Here is an 18,840-nt window from a genome sequence, read left to right on the forward strand (position 1 = left end):
CAGGTTGAGAAGGGTATATGGGAATTTAAAGCCTGGGCGTGAAATTTTAACCCTTCACCTCCAGCTGTGGGCGAAGAGTTAAAATTTCACACCCAGGGTTTAAATTCCCATATACATATATATATCTCAACAATTTTGTCTCGATAAAATTGTATAAATTCTAATAAATAATTTACATGTATATCTAAAAAAAAAATGAAACTTAATTTCAATCTGAAGTTAAGTAACTGAATTTAGTATTTATTAATTTCAGTCTGATACACATCTAATTAACTTAAATGGAAAAGTATGGCAAACAATCCTCTATAGAAAGCCAATAGTCTTCTTACATAGAGAACATAAATTAAAACTCTCAACTAAAGTTACTTAACTCTGCTACGACTAAAGATTCAATTTCAGCACAAGGATTCTCAATGCAGGCACAGAAGATGGGTAGAGGTAAAATATACCAGTATGCAAGAACAAAGCAAAAGAATTAAAATCGACCGTGTCTATATGCATAAAGCTAGCCTTACCAGAGAAACAGGAAGAGCACTCTTTATTTCTGCTGGGCAAAAGCAACTGTTCACAACTCTTGTCAGTCAGCTAGATCTCCACCACTGTGCTATACCCAGCTCTATGACTAATGTTCTCCCCATTATCCAAGACCAGAATTTCTCCACAGCCAATCCAGATCTTCCCTTACACAGCCCTATCTCAAATTAGAAATAACAGATTATCTTCAAGGCCAGAAAAATGAGTACTGTGGTGACTGGTGTTAAAAAAAAAAAGTGGCCATCTGACAGCCACTTGATTCAGTGAGTTTCGTTGGAGGAAGAGATGCAATGGGGACCTGGGTAGAATCAGCAATCAATACCAGAGGGTCTGTCCTACTCATAAAACACAGGGCCTCTTCTGGTTTGATACAATCAGAACAAGGCAGCCAGGAAGCCAGCCACCATATCCTGCTGTAAGCCAGGGCCCCCCCAATGAAAATTTACACTGATACTGGCCTGGTTAGTAGGCAGGACCTAACACAATCCAAGCCATTCCATGGGTACTGCATACAAATGTCCATGGTAATCTGGACAAGTTCTACAGTACACCATCAGTCACATGTAATCACATGACACTAGACAAGGCCCGCGTTACAAGAAACAATTCAAATTAATTTTCTCTACCATCTTCCATGAATTATTCATCCGGTATCCTGTATTCGCCATTGCCAATTGGCAATGCTATTAAACAGACAATGTTAGCAGAAATAAAACTTTGGGGGATAAGCCATGTCCTTCCTGCTATGGTCACTGGAATCCTCTAAGGAACGTTACAATTATAAGAATGGACTAATTAAGATTTAGATGTTAACAAATGTACAACATTGAGGAGTGGTTATCCACGTTTTGATAATACAGACTAATAAACAGTTCAGCGATACATCTGTTGATCTACAATAGGAGAGTTACGAGTTCTAACTCTTCTTGTCAATAAAAGTAAAACACTCCTACCGTAACTTGTGACTTTGAGACAATTAAAAGAAACCATTCTTGACATTAATTTACCGATCACCACTGTTTCACCATATTCCAGTGGCTCAAGTCATGCCCTTTCCTTTGGGAACTTCACAACTATTCAGTTGTTCAATTTTCTCGATCGTTTATCAACTTTTAATTACTTTTTGTGCAACTTTTTCCAAATGCCTATGTAACAGTAAGTGTGATTAAATATAGCTGCTTTATATTTTGATAGGTCGCATGATATAGTATGACCTAATTTTACCTTTATTGATAAAAGATTTCCAAATCAAAACAGCCCTATTGCAAAACAAAATTGGCTAAGGCGATAAATCCATTATTAATCTATTGTTTTCTTTCAATCATTGCAGTTCGCAAAAATTTCAACTGGTGCCAAAGGAATAACCCTTCAGGACTGTACACCACAGCTATGTAGGAAATGTATAGTATTGCCAAGGAAAACATCACCATGATGTCCAAGTTGACCATGAACCTTTCAACCCTATCCACATCTACCTCGCCATGAACCCCATCCATGACAGCCCAATCTCCAGACTGCACTTCTGAATGAACTATCTCTAACACAATCTAACATAGTTATTAGAATCAATAGCAATCTGCAGAATTAGCTAGTTGACCATGGGTGGTAGTTAATGTTGTAGTTTGGTCTGGCCCAGTGTAGCCTGCCCAATCGGTCCTCCTCATTGACTAGAAAATTGCCCCGTCCCTCATCCATTCTCAGAACACATGTACGTGACACAGAAAACTCTGGGCCATATCCATATATTACCAGTACAATAAATCAACCACAAAATTGTTTCTTGTCCAAGCACAATCACGTCCCATTGGTCCTGATATGTTGTTCCAAATGGTGACAAAAACATATAAATACATTTACACATACATGTAAAAAAATATGAATAATTGAAAAGGCTATTCTAAGAAAAGGAAACTGGATTTAGTCTGTTTTCTATTGGAATGTAACACATTATAGGGACAACATCTGAAGCAAATTCTGAAAACATAAATGTTCCAAAAAAAAAAAAAAATCCAAAAATCCAATGAAAACAAAATAATACAAATTAGCACAGTAGATTTTAAATTAACTAATATTACTGATAAGTGAGGTTACTGTTCATATAAGTAGAAGAACATATGTATTTTACTTAATGGTACATCATTAAATACATGTACAACAAATAGCACACGTACAAAGTGTACAACAGTCAGTGCTATATGACAACACCCACACTGATGGTGGTAGAACGTCCTCCACATGGACTGTGAACAGTGCTGCACTCTACACTGTCACTTGGCACTACGTTGTGAGACTCCAGTACACACAACACACAACAATATACAAGTTAACAACAAAAATTAATCTGACATAAGAAAAATATCCACTGCCGCTGAGATCTGCACTGAATTCATTTGTCAAGAAAACAGGGTGTTTCCTACAGAACTACAACATGTACATAAAAATAATATTATAATGGGTAAAATAACAGTGTAGTACAGAAAACAAACAATTCATATTTCTGATGAGTGTACACGATAAATAGCTGTCGTGGAGAAGGAAAGTAATATGGGCAAAAGTTTAAATCTGAAAGTAATCATGGTGGAGGAAACGGTCAGTTAATATCGTAGATATATCTAGAAGCAATATTGACAGACACAAACATGCATCAGCAGTAGCTTGACAACAATAGTTTGACAGGGGTGAAAACAGTGGAGGGTAACTTACTCTGGAAGAGATGTTGGACCAGGCCAGCTGTGGGGCAAGGAGAGGAACGATCAGATACAGTTATCTTCACACTCATCATAAATACCAGAAATACACACACACACACACTGAGCTTTACAACGTGTGTAAACAACAGTGCAGGTCCAGCCCAACCATTAACACCATAACCCACTCAACTCTAAATGCACCATCCCTTCAAACATAGAATATTAACAATGGCAATGTGCTCGATAGAAAATAAAGACACAATTCAAATGAAAACCATTCAACATTCTATTCCCTGTAACTCTAAGCACACCCTTTCTTCAATTGCACTGTTATAAATTATAATACTTCAGCATATAATACACCTGTTCACTCTTAAATCATTCTATATGTGTCCCTGCAAATGTCACTGTGTGTATATACACTTACCTATGTCTACACACACCTTATTGTTAATTTTCAAACAGAGAAATAAATGGAACCAGTTACGCTTTCATCGATAATCGTCTAGATGACAATGGCCTTAGGGTGAAGTCAAGCCTATGTGATCCTCTCACATTGTACCTCCGTAGATCTGGGTAAAAAATCATCAGTATGCTAAGCTATATACATTCATATAGCTTCGCTGTTCTGACATTTAGGCTTCACCAGTCTACAAATAAAATATCTCACAGTGATATTTTCTGACCATGCTCGTTCTCCCCCAAGAGACTCTTAACATCCATGTACATGTAGCTGCCTTACAACAAGGCTCTCCACACATTATACAGACACACACAAACCATCAATGCAGAAAATATATTTGAGACACGCTATATTTGTACAGTAATCCACACTTCATCAAATCCTCTGTGATAGAACAAGTTACAAAAGGTGAACAAATCTAGTCAACGGCTCAATAATGGCTCAATCCTACCTTATTGTCAATAAAGGAGGTAATATTTGAGTACAAATATAGTAACAAAATGATAGGGTTTATCTAAAAATGTTTATTTCCTCACAATTTTATAACAACCTGCGGTCATAATTTGACACAAAACAGGTTCATTGGTTTATCCAAGAAAGAAAAAAAAATTTAAATTATGGCTTATAGTTTTAGTTGTACCTGTTCAATCAGACAGCACTGTTCAACTTTAAACAGATTATACTCTAATAATGGCCCCACAATCTCCTTTAGGGTAGAAAGTGCAAGTATGAATGGATGCAACAGAGCTTATACGCATTTGTGTACATTAACAACAGCTTTTCTTCATTATCTTCGGGTTGAGAAGACATGTTTAGTACGGCAGCAAGGACTCATCACCAGCACTTTTAACCTTTCAAATGTAGACCGGAAAAGAAAAGCAACGTACAATGTATTACATACACATGATAATGGAAAGCCACAAACAGTGTAAGTTCCCATGATGGTGCCAGTTAGAAATCCAGTTAGAAAAGCCGTCAAATTCTAAGTTGATATTGCATGAATTCTGCAACACAAAAATCTCACAAATGAAATCAGTCAGTGTAAAACTGACTACATAACAAGAACATTAGAGTAAGTACTGTGCACCCATGAATCAAAAGCTGTTCAATTAAGTAAATCAATCAGCTGGTACAGGAGTCCTGTCAACCAAAGTTAAATTAGTACAGTAAACATAGTCAATATCAGCTGTTGTCTGAGGACTATATTGATTAATGAAAATTCTATAGGTAACTCTGATAAAAAGTTAATGAAATACACTAGAGATAAGATATTTTTTTCTGCTAATCAATATAAATTACATATCTGATCCACAACAGAAATTTAAAAAAAACATCAATCCATTTGACCACATATGGGGTGGTTAGAACTGAACATAAAATCATTATCAGACCATCATGTGATTTTGAATGGGTCATTTGCAATGTGACGCAAATTTTCACGTACCCAATCATTTCCTAGAGGAAGACACGCACCAGAGATATCACGGTCTGTCACTTGTGGATAATGATGTTTGCAAAAACCTGGTGCACTACTTACAAGTAAAAGAGAAATAATTATGGTGTTTTCTAGGTCCAAAAGGCTATGCAGTTCTCAGTGCATAAATCTCTGAAATGCACTTCACAGATATATTTATGTACCTGATCGAGTATTGTACTTGACAAACCAAGATTTGATCACGTAACCAGAATATATCAGAGTAGTAAACATATAGTCGCATAAACATTCTCTAATTCCTCAACCTTAAAGCATATGAAAGAAAAACTTTCAGTACAATCCATGCACATTCTTAATTGTATTACATTGGTTGGATTGACAAGTATCAGGCTTCACAAAAAGTATAACTTTATCAGTCAACAAAGAATAATGTTCTCAGAATATGCTTAAATAAACACCTTGAAAACATGTGAAAAGGTTGAAGAATTACAGCAACTACAGAGCAGTTGACTCTGAATTAAGCTCCCACTTCAAAATAGCTCTTACATAAGTTATCCACAGAGAATGTTAAAGTACACAAACATATTACATTTATAGCATACTTCTTGAGTATACAAGGCCTGTATTCTCTTAAACAGCCAGCATAACAAGTATTCAGGCACACCTCTATTTGTAGAACACTAATAACAAATATTATCTAAAAGCATAAAAGCAATGAAGCTAAGGACAGAAATCATCAGTAAGCTTAGACCAAATCTGATAAATGCATTTAAAACCAACCTGCTGATGGAAAGCTTTACAGACAACACGGTCATACACACTCCAAGCTTTTCTGAAACACTTGGCTGAATCTATTACGTGAATGTCAGTTATCTGCGATTTGGTGATCGATAGCCTGATTGCTACATCATACAACGTGGAGTGGAATGTTATAAGGGGGCCCTCACTCGCCCATTGATCAATGGTGGGGATGATGGCTGGATGAAGCCTGGGTGAGGCAAAGCTCAGATACCAAGGGCTTACCTTGTTCTAATCACACTGACAGCTCACAACTCCTCTCCCTCTATCTTCACACCTCTCTCTATCTCATCTCCTCAGTGTACAAATACTCATCAGAACATGTAACCACAACTTTAACATACAAACCACAAATATTGGGGCTGTAGCAGCCCCTGAGGAGCTTGAACATCAGGCAGAAAGAGTAGAGGCCTGTGTGAGTAAGTGTGAGTGCTTGGGGGTGGGGGAAAGAGGTATGCCTAGTACCAAGACCAAAATAGACAGTTCCTACAGACAGCTGGTCTCAATCAGCTAATCACTTCAGTCAGCAATTCTGACCTCATTCTGCCTAACTGTCCTAACAAGACTCCCGTAACAACCCTCCCCTCAAAATGAGCCATTTTTTTTAGCAAGGGCTGAAGCAAAGCTACATGTACAATTGTATTACATTGCCAAACGTGTACAAGTACTACATACATGTATTACTGTTACAATTGTGTCACCATGTGGAAGTTGAAAAACAGTAATTAAATGTTGTGCAGTACATGGGCACTGAAAACGCCAGGTAGACCAAGCTTCAGAGAAACTATTCACTTAGTGGCAGAAGGGTTCCCTGCAATTGACAATTTATTATTGGTACCTGACAAGGAAAGTCTTCCCAATAAAACAGCATATAATAAGGCAGGTAAAGAGTAGAAAAGCACTTCCTCAGCCATTATAAAGCAACAAAGACTCATTTCAATCCACTCACCTGAGCACTGATTCCCAAACTCTGTTTTTACACCTGTCTGCCAAGAGCTAAGGTCAAGAGAGACCAATTTTCCAGGTCACTGGCCAAGACTGGACACAAATTGACAAATGCATACAGCCCTTCAGACTTCACCTAGACCCAATCTATCTCATTAGTTAGAAATGTCAGATCAAAGATATCTAATTATGTCAGCCTAGTGAATTTTCAAGAGTCATCTGCAATCCGATTCAGGCAAGGGACTTTGTCTTGAGCTGTGTCAAAGTTTGAAGTACAATGTCACAAGTCGGGGGACAGCTGGCCTACATGTCAGGAATAACACACCTGTAACACTTCATACCTCAGAACAAAAACCTAGCTTTGTTCTCAACACTAACACTTTGACTATCCTGATGACATATCTACCTTAACCACATGTAATTAAGACGTTAACCACTTGATAAACTCTGCAGATATACTTTACACCTACTACACACAATATTCAGGTGCAACTACAATTATGGCCATACTGTGAGGGAACCCAATATGTCACGTACAAATCTCTCAACAAGTAAACCATGAACAAGACAGAGACATACGCGATGAAATAAAAAACTGCAAAAATACATATAGTCTATAATAAATAAGGAGTTTAAAAGCTAGCACTTACCATACTTTTAAGTTTTTCATTTAAACAATGATGATAAATTTAGCTGTAGTAATGAATATATTGACTTTATACTGGATGGAAGTAAATCATATTTTACGTACTATCTATGGTGCCCAGCTCACAGAATCTGTTCCCTAGCGCAAGGGCAATGCAGATGTTGAAATGATGGTGGCTCAAAGCATAATATATCTCCTCCTTTGGAACCTATCCAAAACCACTATTCACTTTTTCCCAATTCAATCAGTTTTCTTCGTGATGTGATCAAACTATGTGGTGTATCTGCATTCAATGCACACATGACTACTGCATATTATATACACGTAAGCTCGTAAAAGTATCTTCCAGCAGTTGGAATGCTACATACATGAACATGTAATATAATTACACTACATTTATTTATTTATTGGATTGGTTGGTGTTTTATGCTGTACTCAAGAAGTTTTCACTTATACGACGGCCAGTATCAATTACACAAGATATTACACCAAGTGATTGCCTTGAAAATTTTAGTGACTATTTTCTAGGTGTATAATTTTTAGTACTGAAATTTAATTATGCCATTGTTCTTTATATTTATTTATTTATATATTTTTCTTAAGATCAAACATTTTATTCCCATTTATTTTGTGTTAGCCATTAGTGTAGTAGTCAAGTAACTTTGGTCAATATTACATCACAGGAGCAATATGGGTCTAACCCATTTCTCCGAAGGGGTGTTTTTGAAAATGCCAGGCACCTATTTTCTAGTTTGAGATTATACTTATTAACATTACTGTATATTTGGATAAAAAGGTGAATGACATCGTATTAATAGTAAAAGTAATCGACAAAGTCATGGATAATTGCTGTGGACTGATTTATGGATACCGGGCCAAATACAAGAACATTCTGATACCCTTTAGAGGTAACCAAATTACAACATACCCTAATGCTCCTAAACATTCCTTATATAAACTGATTTAGCAAAAATGTATAAGTAATATTAATGCTATGATTTGCTATAGGCCTACAACACATTATTAAAGTTAAGATTTCTTAATAATTGAAAATATTTTAATCCAAGCCTACTAAAAGGGTGCTCAAATTATAAGGCTCTATTTGGTCTTCTCAACTGCGTACCAATGAAAAAACAATATGTATACATACAACAACCTAACAGACAGTCTTCCAACACAAGTGACAGGTAACATCCCTTAGGCCATCGACATGTGATTCCCTGTTTTTCGTCAAAACATTTGGAAATTGGTACAGGCAGAGAAACAATTTTCGTTTTTTATATTAACAGTGTTTTCCTGACAATTTCTAGGAAAAAAACAAAAACAAATACTGGTAATATGTCCTGATGCTGACGGTAAAATGGTGTGCAGGTAGTGACAGGAAAGTAGTAATCTACTAGTAGTACTAATCAATATTAGCGTATTGATGAACGTGTTAAGATAACCTATGAAGGGGCCTTCGTGGCTCGGTTGGTTAGCATGCTAGAGAAATGTAATGACCCAGGAGCCTCTCATCAATGTGGTCGTGATGAGTTCAAGTCCAGCTCATGCTGGCTTCCTCTCCGGTCGTATGTGGGAAGGAGCAACCTGCGGATGGTCGTAGGTTTCCCCCGGGCTCTGTTCGGTTTTTACCCACCATAAGGCTGGCCACCGTCGTATAAGTGAAATATTTTCGAGTTCGGCATACAACACTAATCAAATAAATAAATAAATAAAAGATAATGTATAACAAGTCTGGCAATGGGTTGAGCAAGTCTGAACATTTTCCCACACCAAACAAATGGTTCTGAACGAACCAAGAACGTGCGTTGTCTACATGTTACAAAACGTGTGTTTGTGAACACTTTCCTTCTCATACTGCTCCAGATACTGAGGTTTTTCTTGGATTACTCTAACTGTGTTATCACTTTAGCTTGATTGCAGGTAAGTGGGTTAATAGACCCATCACAGAGACTTGACCTATATCCTGAAACTAGGTCACCTGATAAATGGCCTTGACGATCCTCTTATATTACAAGATAGTGCTAAACAGCTTTCCATGGTGGTGAGGTAATACATTACAAGTTTAAAAATACTCTCCATTTTACACTGTACTGTATAAAACTTTCAATATAATGGAAGTAAATTAGAGTTAATAACTTACCCTTAGGTCAAAATTGATCATTTCATTTTGATTAGACAATATATCCATGGAGTCATAGAATACCAATTTAAAGGTGTTAAATTAGTAGTATAAAAGTGTGGCTGAAACAACACTAATGTAATCCACAAAGGCAATTCCATCAAGCATTTGAACTGCACTTAATAATTCTCATCCACAGTACACGCACCCAAAATAAAATAGTATCACAGAGTTGTCTCCCCTACCACACACACTCACACATTACATTCTTGCTTTAATACCAGGCTCTCCACAAGAGTTTAAAAACAGATTGAGAGAAATTAAGTAATCAGGACTTAGTGATTTAGTTTTTTCTTGGAACAAAAATAAAGGAACATATAAGTTAAGAATCACAATAAGAGTTGTGAAACCATAAACAAATGAGTAGGAAGCAGGATATATAATTTAACATAATGCAGATGAGTACACATATCTCACAACTTTGAAGATTCTCTGAGCAGCCAAGATGAATGCCAATTAATTTCCACATAAGAAGGGCAGCACATACTTGCATGACTGATTTTAATACCAGGAACAGCACCCGAGGACAAAAAACTAACATCATAATGGTACTGAGAGAAAAAAACATCCTCAATACCAATGTCACATTAAACTTTCCATAAATAATGCTTAATTTCATTTTTCACTAACTTATCACTCTGCTGTACTAATTTCTGAGATTTACAGTCAATCACGCTGCTTTTCACCAATTAGTACCATTTTGCTCTACAGTTTGCCCAAGCGTGGTGATTAGTGGGTGAAAATTTCCATGAAATTATAGGCGATTTACCATAAATAATATTCAATGTAAAAAGTGGAAGGCTTACCAGAGAATGGTTCCATGTCCTTATCTGACACGGTGTTGATACTGTCAGAGCTACTGCCACCACTCTGTTTCTCAGTGCTGTCACTGGAGGAGGAAGGGGTGCGACTCTTCCGTCTCATCACTACATGGACACCATTGGGCAGAGTTTCAGCACTACCACTGTCTACAGCACCTTTATTAGGGACACCTGAGTCTGTGTCCATCTGGCTGTCCTTGTGTCTGTCCATTGTCACCACGCTGGTGTCTCCAGTGACGGTGTTAGACGGACTCGTGGTGCTGGTGGTCTGGGATGTAGATGTGGATGGGCTTGATGAAGTTTGGCTTCTGGATGAAACAGTGGATGAAGTAGATGTGGAAGTACTGGATGACGTCATCACAGATGATGAAGTAGTGTATGTGGTGACTGGAGAGGTATGAGGGGAAGACGTTGTGGAGCTACCCTGTTCAGGTAGCGGTGCCCCATCCCTGCCCTCCTTGGGTTCAGGTTTAGACGGGGTCTCCTCAGACTGAGATTCTGTTTCCTGTTCAGACTCTTCCATTTCTGGGTCCCTCTCGGGAATACCTCCTAGTAGCGAGGGCTCCGTCAGCGTCTCAATGTCACGAGATTTTCTCTTATCCTGTAAAACACAATGTGAAAATGTATGACAAACAGTTTTAAAGAAAGGAATAACAAACAAAAGACGATAATTGCAATTAATCAAAACAAAGCAGGCAATTATGTAATTATGAATATTTGAAAAAATCAAATTCTGTAATCTGAGACCACCTAGGAAACAATTAAACATCGATTTAACGGAAACTGTATATCAAGCAATCTGCAGCTCTTATTTCCTGGGAATGAATCCATTGTGTTATCACATGATCATCAGCAGACACACATCCAGCTGGGATAACTGCACAGAAGATTTCCCTAAACACCTGTTAGCCCACACAATAGCAGCATCCCTAGCCCAGCGCACTGTCGCCTTTGTCAACCTTTGTGTTACCTCTCCAGCAAATATCACCAATGAACAGCCAAAAAAACAATGAGGTTTTTTTTTTAAAGAGTCTGGCCAGCTGAGTTGGTGTATTGATTATGATGAGTGAGTACTGGTGTGGGGAGACAGGCTGTGAGATGGGTGAGTCACCTCAGTCATAGACAGCAGGCCACCAGGCCATAACAGCCTGACATTTAAATACTGCCTGGCTACAACACTCATGCCCCAGACAAAATTCAACATTCCATGATCTTAATAAGCTAGCCCCTGGCCAATAATGCCCTCAGTGGTGTTCATTTACCCAGACAGCCCAGACTAAAGAGCACAATAATCGGCTACATAAACAAGCACATTACAAGCATTTGGCAGGAAGTTGAATAAAATACATGTGACCCAGAGGTTGAAAGGCTTCTTTTGGCTCCAGGGCCTACCATCAACTTATTGACTATTTTGGCAAATAAGCATATACAATAACACACACAAAGCCCACAGCTATTCACCCAACATGTACATTCACAGTACTACAGATTTAGCTCAGATTCCAGGAAGTTTTATATTCTAGCCGACACCTGCTAATTGCTTTAGATGGATGTATGCAAATTACTAAAAACTACTATACTCTAACAGACACCTGCTAATTGTTTTAGTTAAATGCTATGCAAATTATTAAAAAATAGCAGTTCAGATTTACACAAATGAAGTGGACTGACAAACAGGCTGAGCCTATATAAATGTCTCTCCAAACGTAAAACTATGATGTGCAAATCCAGTTATTAAAATTTATCATATACAACAATCAATCAACAAACTAACAAAAACACTACATTTATGAACACTATTCAGAACTTAATAACTCAACTGGCTATGTAAAACAAGCCAACAGAAAACAAAATCCCAAATGTGTGCTTCATCACTTTGGCAGAGAGCTACACAACATTACATGAAAGTGAAAGTACATGTATATGTGTAACAGGGCAGCTTTCTTGTGCTTATACTAGCAGTAGAGAATGAGAATTTCCCTTCAGCTCAGTTGGTAGAGTGCAGGACTTCGGTTGCAGGGACCCGAGTTCAAATCATGATGTGACCAACACAGTGAAATCCTTCAACCTTTATACTGGTGCTGTGACCTAACAGGTTCCAAGAAGCGTGGAGCTCTGGGCCTGTGAAAGTAGGTGTGTCTTGGGAGAGGGAAGGATTTAAATTGGGAGCTGTGTAACGAGGCAGCTTTCCAGTGTTTATACTAGCAGTAGCTAGTGGGAATTTCCCTTTAGCTCAGTTGGTAGAATGATGCACATCGGTTGCAGAGACCCGAGTTCGAATCCTGGTGTGACCCACATAGTGAAATCATTCAATGAATTATTCCATGAAGATATATGCACGTGTACAAGTATTTAAAGGAAAATTGAAATGTATTATTTCTTATGATTTGCAGTTTAGGATGTGTGCTAACACATAAAAGTACAAAAGAGCTTCTCCGCTTTCTTCTTGTGGTGTAAAAATACCTTCAAACTACAGTTGTCAATGCAGAAATTAAGTGACCTGCTGTGATGACGTCAATAGTGATAGCTGTCTAAACAACTCTGTGGGAGAGAGGAGACTGCATGGGGATACTTAACCAATAAACTGATGGCTGACGTCATTTCCACAAATTTCTTATCATTAATAACATGCACAGAATAAACAGATATATGAAATTTATATAAGAAATAAAATATGTCTTAAAATGGAATTCTTTAAATTTTTTTGGAATAACTTTCTTCATATCCCTTAAAACCATAATCTTTGTTTTAGATATTCTTATGTGTAGTCAGAAGCACATTTCTGACATTATAATGCAACCCAGATTGATACATTATTCTTTAAATTGAAGTTTTTCTATCACTCAAACAAAACAGATATATTTTCATCTTAGTAAATTATTACTGCTAGCATGTAAGCTGCATCTTCATATATAAAAAAGGTGGAAGACAAGAGCCTGCCTGTACAAATGATTTTTACATGTTGCTAAAAAGAACTTTAATTCCCCCATCTACTAGGTTATCGCTGCCCTTACACTCTTAATTTCTGACAACATATACAGGTGGCCTATACTAATATATTTGTTTATGTATTAATTTATTCAAGTTGGTGTTCAACGTGCTACTCAAGAAGTTTTACATCATGGGAGGTTAGTTAATAATCTATGGACAACACTGATCCAGTGAAAGGAGTTAAAACCTATTGCCACAGCATGCAGCTTAAAGGCACCAAAAACATAAATAAATAACATTACAAACAAATGAAGAAACAAACAACAACAAAAAAAATACCGTAAGAATTAAATGACTCGCATGTACGTGTATAGTAACAAGTATCATAACATTCAACTTAAGATTTATCAATATACAGCAGCAAGAACAACAAAATTTGTTTTTAGATACACCAAGATGTTATCTTTATGCTTGTCTACAAGATAGATGTAACAACTCTCTTGTAAATACTAATAACCATGAAAAAGCCCTGCGCAGGGGAGATAACTTTACTTGATCAATGAAAACAGTGTTTCTTCAGAAATATATTACCACAGCTTTTAACCTGAGTGGAATCTGACCAATGGTCTGATATGAAGCTCGTCATTTAGATAAAGCACAATAAGTGCTGCTGTGTCCTATTTAAGTCTATATGCACCTTAACTTTCCCACGGATTTTGAGGGGCTGGGGCAGTACAGTACCTTGAAGTAGGCAAATGCTGGGATATTAGGAGTGATTTAACTACATGAAGCATGCATGCAATTTATGCATCTCTTTTTTGTCACCACTCTTGGTATGAAACTGCATTGGCTTAACTGGCACAACGTACATGCATGTTTACAAAAGGTTGGGTAACTAGCACACTGGATAGCAGTTTCATGATTTGTTTTCCTCATATATATGCAGCAATACAACCAGATATGCCTAATAACACCAGAAATAACTGCATGTATTTAGACTATTTCATTTTTCCAAAACTGCGAGAGGAAATAGGTTAGATCCCTGGGGAAACCCACAATCTCCCGCAGATTCCTGGCAGACCTTCCTACATACGGCTGGAGAGGAAGCCAGCATGAGCTGGACTTGAACTCACAGCAACCACACTGGTGAGAGGCTCCTGGTACATTGTGCCTCATTGGCAAGCTAACCACCTCATTCCAGGAGGCCCCTTATAACTACACGTAGATTATAAACTAAACACACAGCATAACCTCATCATAACTACAATGTAGATACACCACACAACATAATTTAACTAGACACACAGCGTAACCTCATCATAACTACAATGTAGATACACCACACAACATAATTTAACTAGACACACAGCGTAACCTCATCATAACTACAATGTAGATACACCACACAACATAATTTAACTAGACACACAGCGTAACCTCATCATAACTACAATGTAGATACACCACACAACATAATTTAACTAGACACACAGCGTAACCTCATCATAACTACAATGTAGTTACACCACACAACATAATTTAACTAGACACACAGCGTAACCTCATCATAACTACAATGTAGATACACCACACAACATAATTTAACTAGACACACAGCGTAACCTCATCATAACTACAATGTAGATACACCACACAACATAATTTAACTAGACACACAGCGCAACCTCATCATAACTACAATGTAGATACACCACATAAAATAATAAGAGCAACTCCCATGAATGGGTTTATGCTTTAGTGCACGCAGAGAACTTAACAGATGTGATTCCACTACTCACCATGGGGTTGATGCGCTCGTGAATCCCCAGGACAGCGGTGTGGGGTGAGGGAGGGGGGTGGTCAGGGGTAGGGGGCTGAGAGTAACCTGTGGGGGTCAGGGGTATTTCCTGACTTAATAGCCGACATCTGACATTGTCGAATTCCAGGGAGGGAGGCCTGGAGTCTCGACCAGATCCTACAGAATCTGCAAGACAGAAAACAGCTCAGTCAGACACTGTAACTGCATCCCCACCCATACAATTGTTTTCCTGTGCCTCTTGTAATGTTCTATGCAGGTGCTAATGAGGAGGCAAAGTTTTCAATCCCCTGAGATGCCACTAATGTAAAGCAGAATGTTAAAACTTGATAGTTCATGTATCACAATGTCTTAAATGTTACAATGTATCAGTTTCTTTAATGTGATACCATATTGATGATGTTGGAAGGAATGTTTAACACCATTAAAATCGCATACTGATCAAGAAAAACATTACCTCTTGTTTCCTCACTACTGGTGGAACTTTTATTATTCCTCATGTTCACTGGTTGCTTTTCAGACGTTACACTGCTGCATTCAGATTTATCTCCCTTGTAATCAGTCCCAGTCTGACCACCAGGAGAAACTGTCTCTTCACCAGTTCCTTTCTCTCCTCTGTCTTTACTATCACCTGACTGAACAACAGGAGGAATGTTTTCCTTGGAATCATTTGTTGTGTCAACATCAGTTTTTTCCAGAGTCTGCTGTATGTTGGAGAGTGTCTTGTCAGCAGCTTGTAACAAATTTCCATAGAGAGTGTCTTCATGTGGGGATAGAGAGCCATGACTGTCCTCAGTTTTATCACACTTATTTGATACGTCAGACACACGGTTCATCTGTTCATACACAGTCCCATCCTCAGCAGGTTGTGTTGTGTGTTGCGTGTGAACAGGAGCAGACTCTGTCTGACAGATTGATTCACTGGCTATCACAGTCTGTTTTTCTGATTGGTCAGCTTCAGCATAACTACGAAAATGTGTTGATGATTGGTCAGCTCTCGGGCCTTTCTTACGTGGAGGTTTTCCCTGCAACACAACATGATTTAAGATGACCATGTATGGGGGCTATTTTATTTTTACCAAATTCTACAATATTACTTTATATGTCATATTAAGTACCAAGCAGTATACTTAACAAAGATTTTAACATGAAAAAACAAAAAAAGCACAGCATATTCAATGAAATTTGAGAAAACACTAGGTTTTCCAAATTTAAATTTTAAGAACATAATCAATTTACATATGTAAAAGATATAAGCTGATATGGTAGTTCTGGTCTGTCAGAAAGTTTTACTGAAAGTTTATCTTCTAACAATATTGATTCACATTTAAACAGTTACATTCTATCATACTTTTATAGGTTTACACACGTGATAAGAAACAGCAGTAATTTGTACGCATATAATCACTAAACTCACAGGAGTTTTTGCAAGGGCGTCCGAAGATCTATTTCCCATTTCCATATAACTAGGAGATGTTTCACGAGTGCCCCTCATCACTGTTAGTTCTGAAACAACAGTCATACAGATCTACAACCATGTAAGCACAACAGCAACCAAAAACACCAAAAACTGCTATTACAAGTTAAGTAATGAACTAGCATTTGCATATCGTAACACATGGTTAGTTGACAAAATTCATATAAAAAATCTTGTTAATCTATGAAGATCAGGGAAATACTTCCTTCTTGTGTGACCAAGTAAGTTCAAAGACATTCTGCATCTTGACAGAAAAATTTTATGATTACATCTTTTCAAAAATTTTAAAGCACAGGTGAACACTTTCCAATTCTGGCAATACAGTAGCAGTAGTTTTCAGAAAAGTATACATTCTACTAAAATCAGAATTATTTCCCATGAAACAATTTCCATAAAAGATGGATTAAATTACAAAGTTTTAATATTGTTATGAAATATCAATGATGAAATAGCATGGCTATGTTAAAACTTGTGTAACTTCAAGGCAACACAATATGTTAGAGAGATGTTAGATATGTGAAGACTCACCTGTGCCCTTAGGGGGAGAGCCTGGGGGTGTCCTCATAGAGGAGTTCCGTGGAGGAAGAGGAGGGGCAGGGCTGCAGAGGTAAACATGTGAAATAACATGAAGTGAAAAGTATATTTTACATACATGTATATGTAATTATTCTAATCAAAACTCTCTTTGAAGCATGTGAAACTGTGAGCATACATGCATATGGCGAATAATGAAAAATTTGTAGCTGAGAAATTTTATGACTTTTGTCAATGTTGAATGAGGTGTTTAAAGAGTATGGAACATTGCAAAGTTCCACAGAGTCAAAAGACTCACGTGATGTGTGGCCTTGTGAATACATGTATCGGAATGCAACAGAAAGTAATGATCTGCTATAAAGCTCTTTCTCTCACATGGTGACAACATATATACCATGTATTTCACTTATCAACATTTCACATGTTTGCCGATAGGCCCTTAGAGCTTGGTCAAGACCAATAAAATTGTTCTGTTCCAAATAATTTTCTTTCTTTAAAACATGCTATCCAATTAAATTGTGAAAAGAATTGGGGAAGAAATACATGCACATGGTATATTATAATTCTATAAAATCTTGCGCACCTGGATGGAGGCTCCCCTGCAGCTTTTTGTTTATTAGGTTTGGCGTAGATAGGTGAGGTAGTCTCTGTATTAGCCGGAGGGACAGATACCCCTACAGGGCTGTCATACTCTGGCTCTGTGGTCAGGTCCTCCACATGAACTTGTAGCCCTGAGGATAAGGGGGTAACCTCCTTCCCTGCTATGGCAACAGAGGAGTTTGAGCCCACTTCAGGAGGATTGGAATGAGAGCCCTTTTGGGTACCACTGGAATGTAAGCTTTCTTCAGCCTTTATACTGGAATGCAAGTCCGTTCCTGTAGAACTGGAGTTTGGTCCCTTTTTAACTTCTTCAGGTTGGGATGCTTCACCATGTCCTTGAGCTGCTTCACTTTTTTTCAAATAATCTGTCAAAAGATGGCAATCAGAGTAATATTACATATGGCCAATCAAACAGCCCCCAACCAACTAGAATTAGATATGCAGGTGGGAACACACATCACAATCAAATAAGGCAGCAAAAAGCACTTAGTAAACAATGTTTGTAGAGTTGTTAAGCACTCCTAAGCAAGGAACTGACACATCACACAGATAGATACGACAACTATTTAAATCTAAAGAGAAAATAGAATAAAGATGCTAGTGTGTGACAGGGTGTCAATTAACACAGAGAACAAGCAGGCTCCTTTGCCTCAAATCCTACTTCTCATGAATATTAGATGATGCAGCTAACAGCAGCAGAACAGCAGAACAATAATATTGATCAAGTTGCATATTGCAACATGTGCTCTGCAAGGAATATGTTCATACGAAAACAAGCCCAAAGAGGTATATGCATGTGTATGAGAACAGCTGTTCATTACTAGGGTTTGAAATTTATACAGAAACATTCATAGTAGATATACATGTGCAAACACAAAAATCCAAGGTAATCATCCCGCCTTGGTGTTCCTGAATATTAAATTGTGGAAGCTTCCACTGCTTCCACAAAACACCCCTCCACAGCCCCC

The 18,840-nt window shown here is 37.7% G+C and overlaps 1 protein-coding gene across 6 annotated transcripts in view; it reads right to left on the reverse strand.

Moving 5' to 3' along the window:
- Nucleotides 1-18,840, reverse strand: part of LOC135468189 (ankyrin repeat and SAM domain-containing protein 1A-like) — a 75,091-nt gene that overhangs the window by 39,947 nt on the left and 16,304 nt on the right. For all 6 annotated transcript variants that reach the window (XM_064746294.1, XM_064746296.1, XM_064746291.1 and 3 more), the window contains 6 exons: nucleotides 17,856-18,237; nucleotides 17,267-17,337; nucleotides 16,679-16,767; nucleotides 15,719-16,286; nucleotides 15,245-15,429; nucleotides 10,500-11,115 (listed from right to left, as the gene is read on the reverse strand). In XM_064746294.1, coding sequence (XP_064602364.1) covers nucleotides 10,500-11,115; nucleotides 15,245-15,429; nucleotides 15,719-16,286; nucleotides 16,679-16,767; nucleotides 17,267-17,337; nucleotides 17,856-18,237 — 1,911 coding nt within the window. The remainder of the gene's footprint in view (nucleotides 1-10,499; nucleotides 11,116-15,244; nucleotides 15,430-15,718; nucleotides 16,287-16,678; nucleotides 16,768-17,266; nucleotides 17,338-17,855; nucleotides 18,238-18,840) is intronic.

Source organism: Liolophura sinensis, chromosome 6 (genome assembly GCF_032854445.1).
Source record: "Liolophura sinensis isolate JHLJ2023 chromosome 6, CUHK_Ljap_v2, whole genome shotgun sequence".
Classification (NCBI taxonomy): Eukaryota; Metazoa; Mollusca; class Polyplacophora; order Chitonida; family Chitonidae; genus Liolophura; species Liolophura sinensis.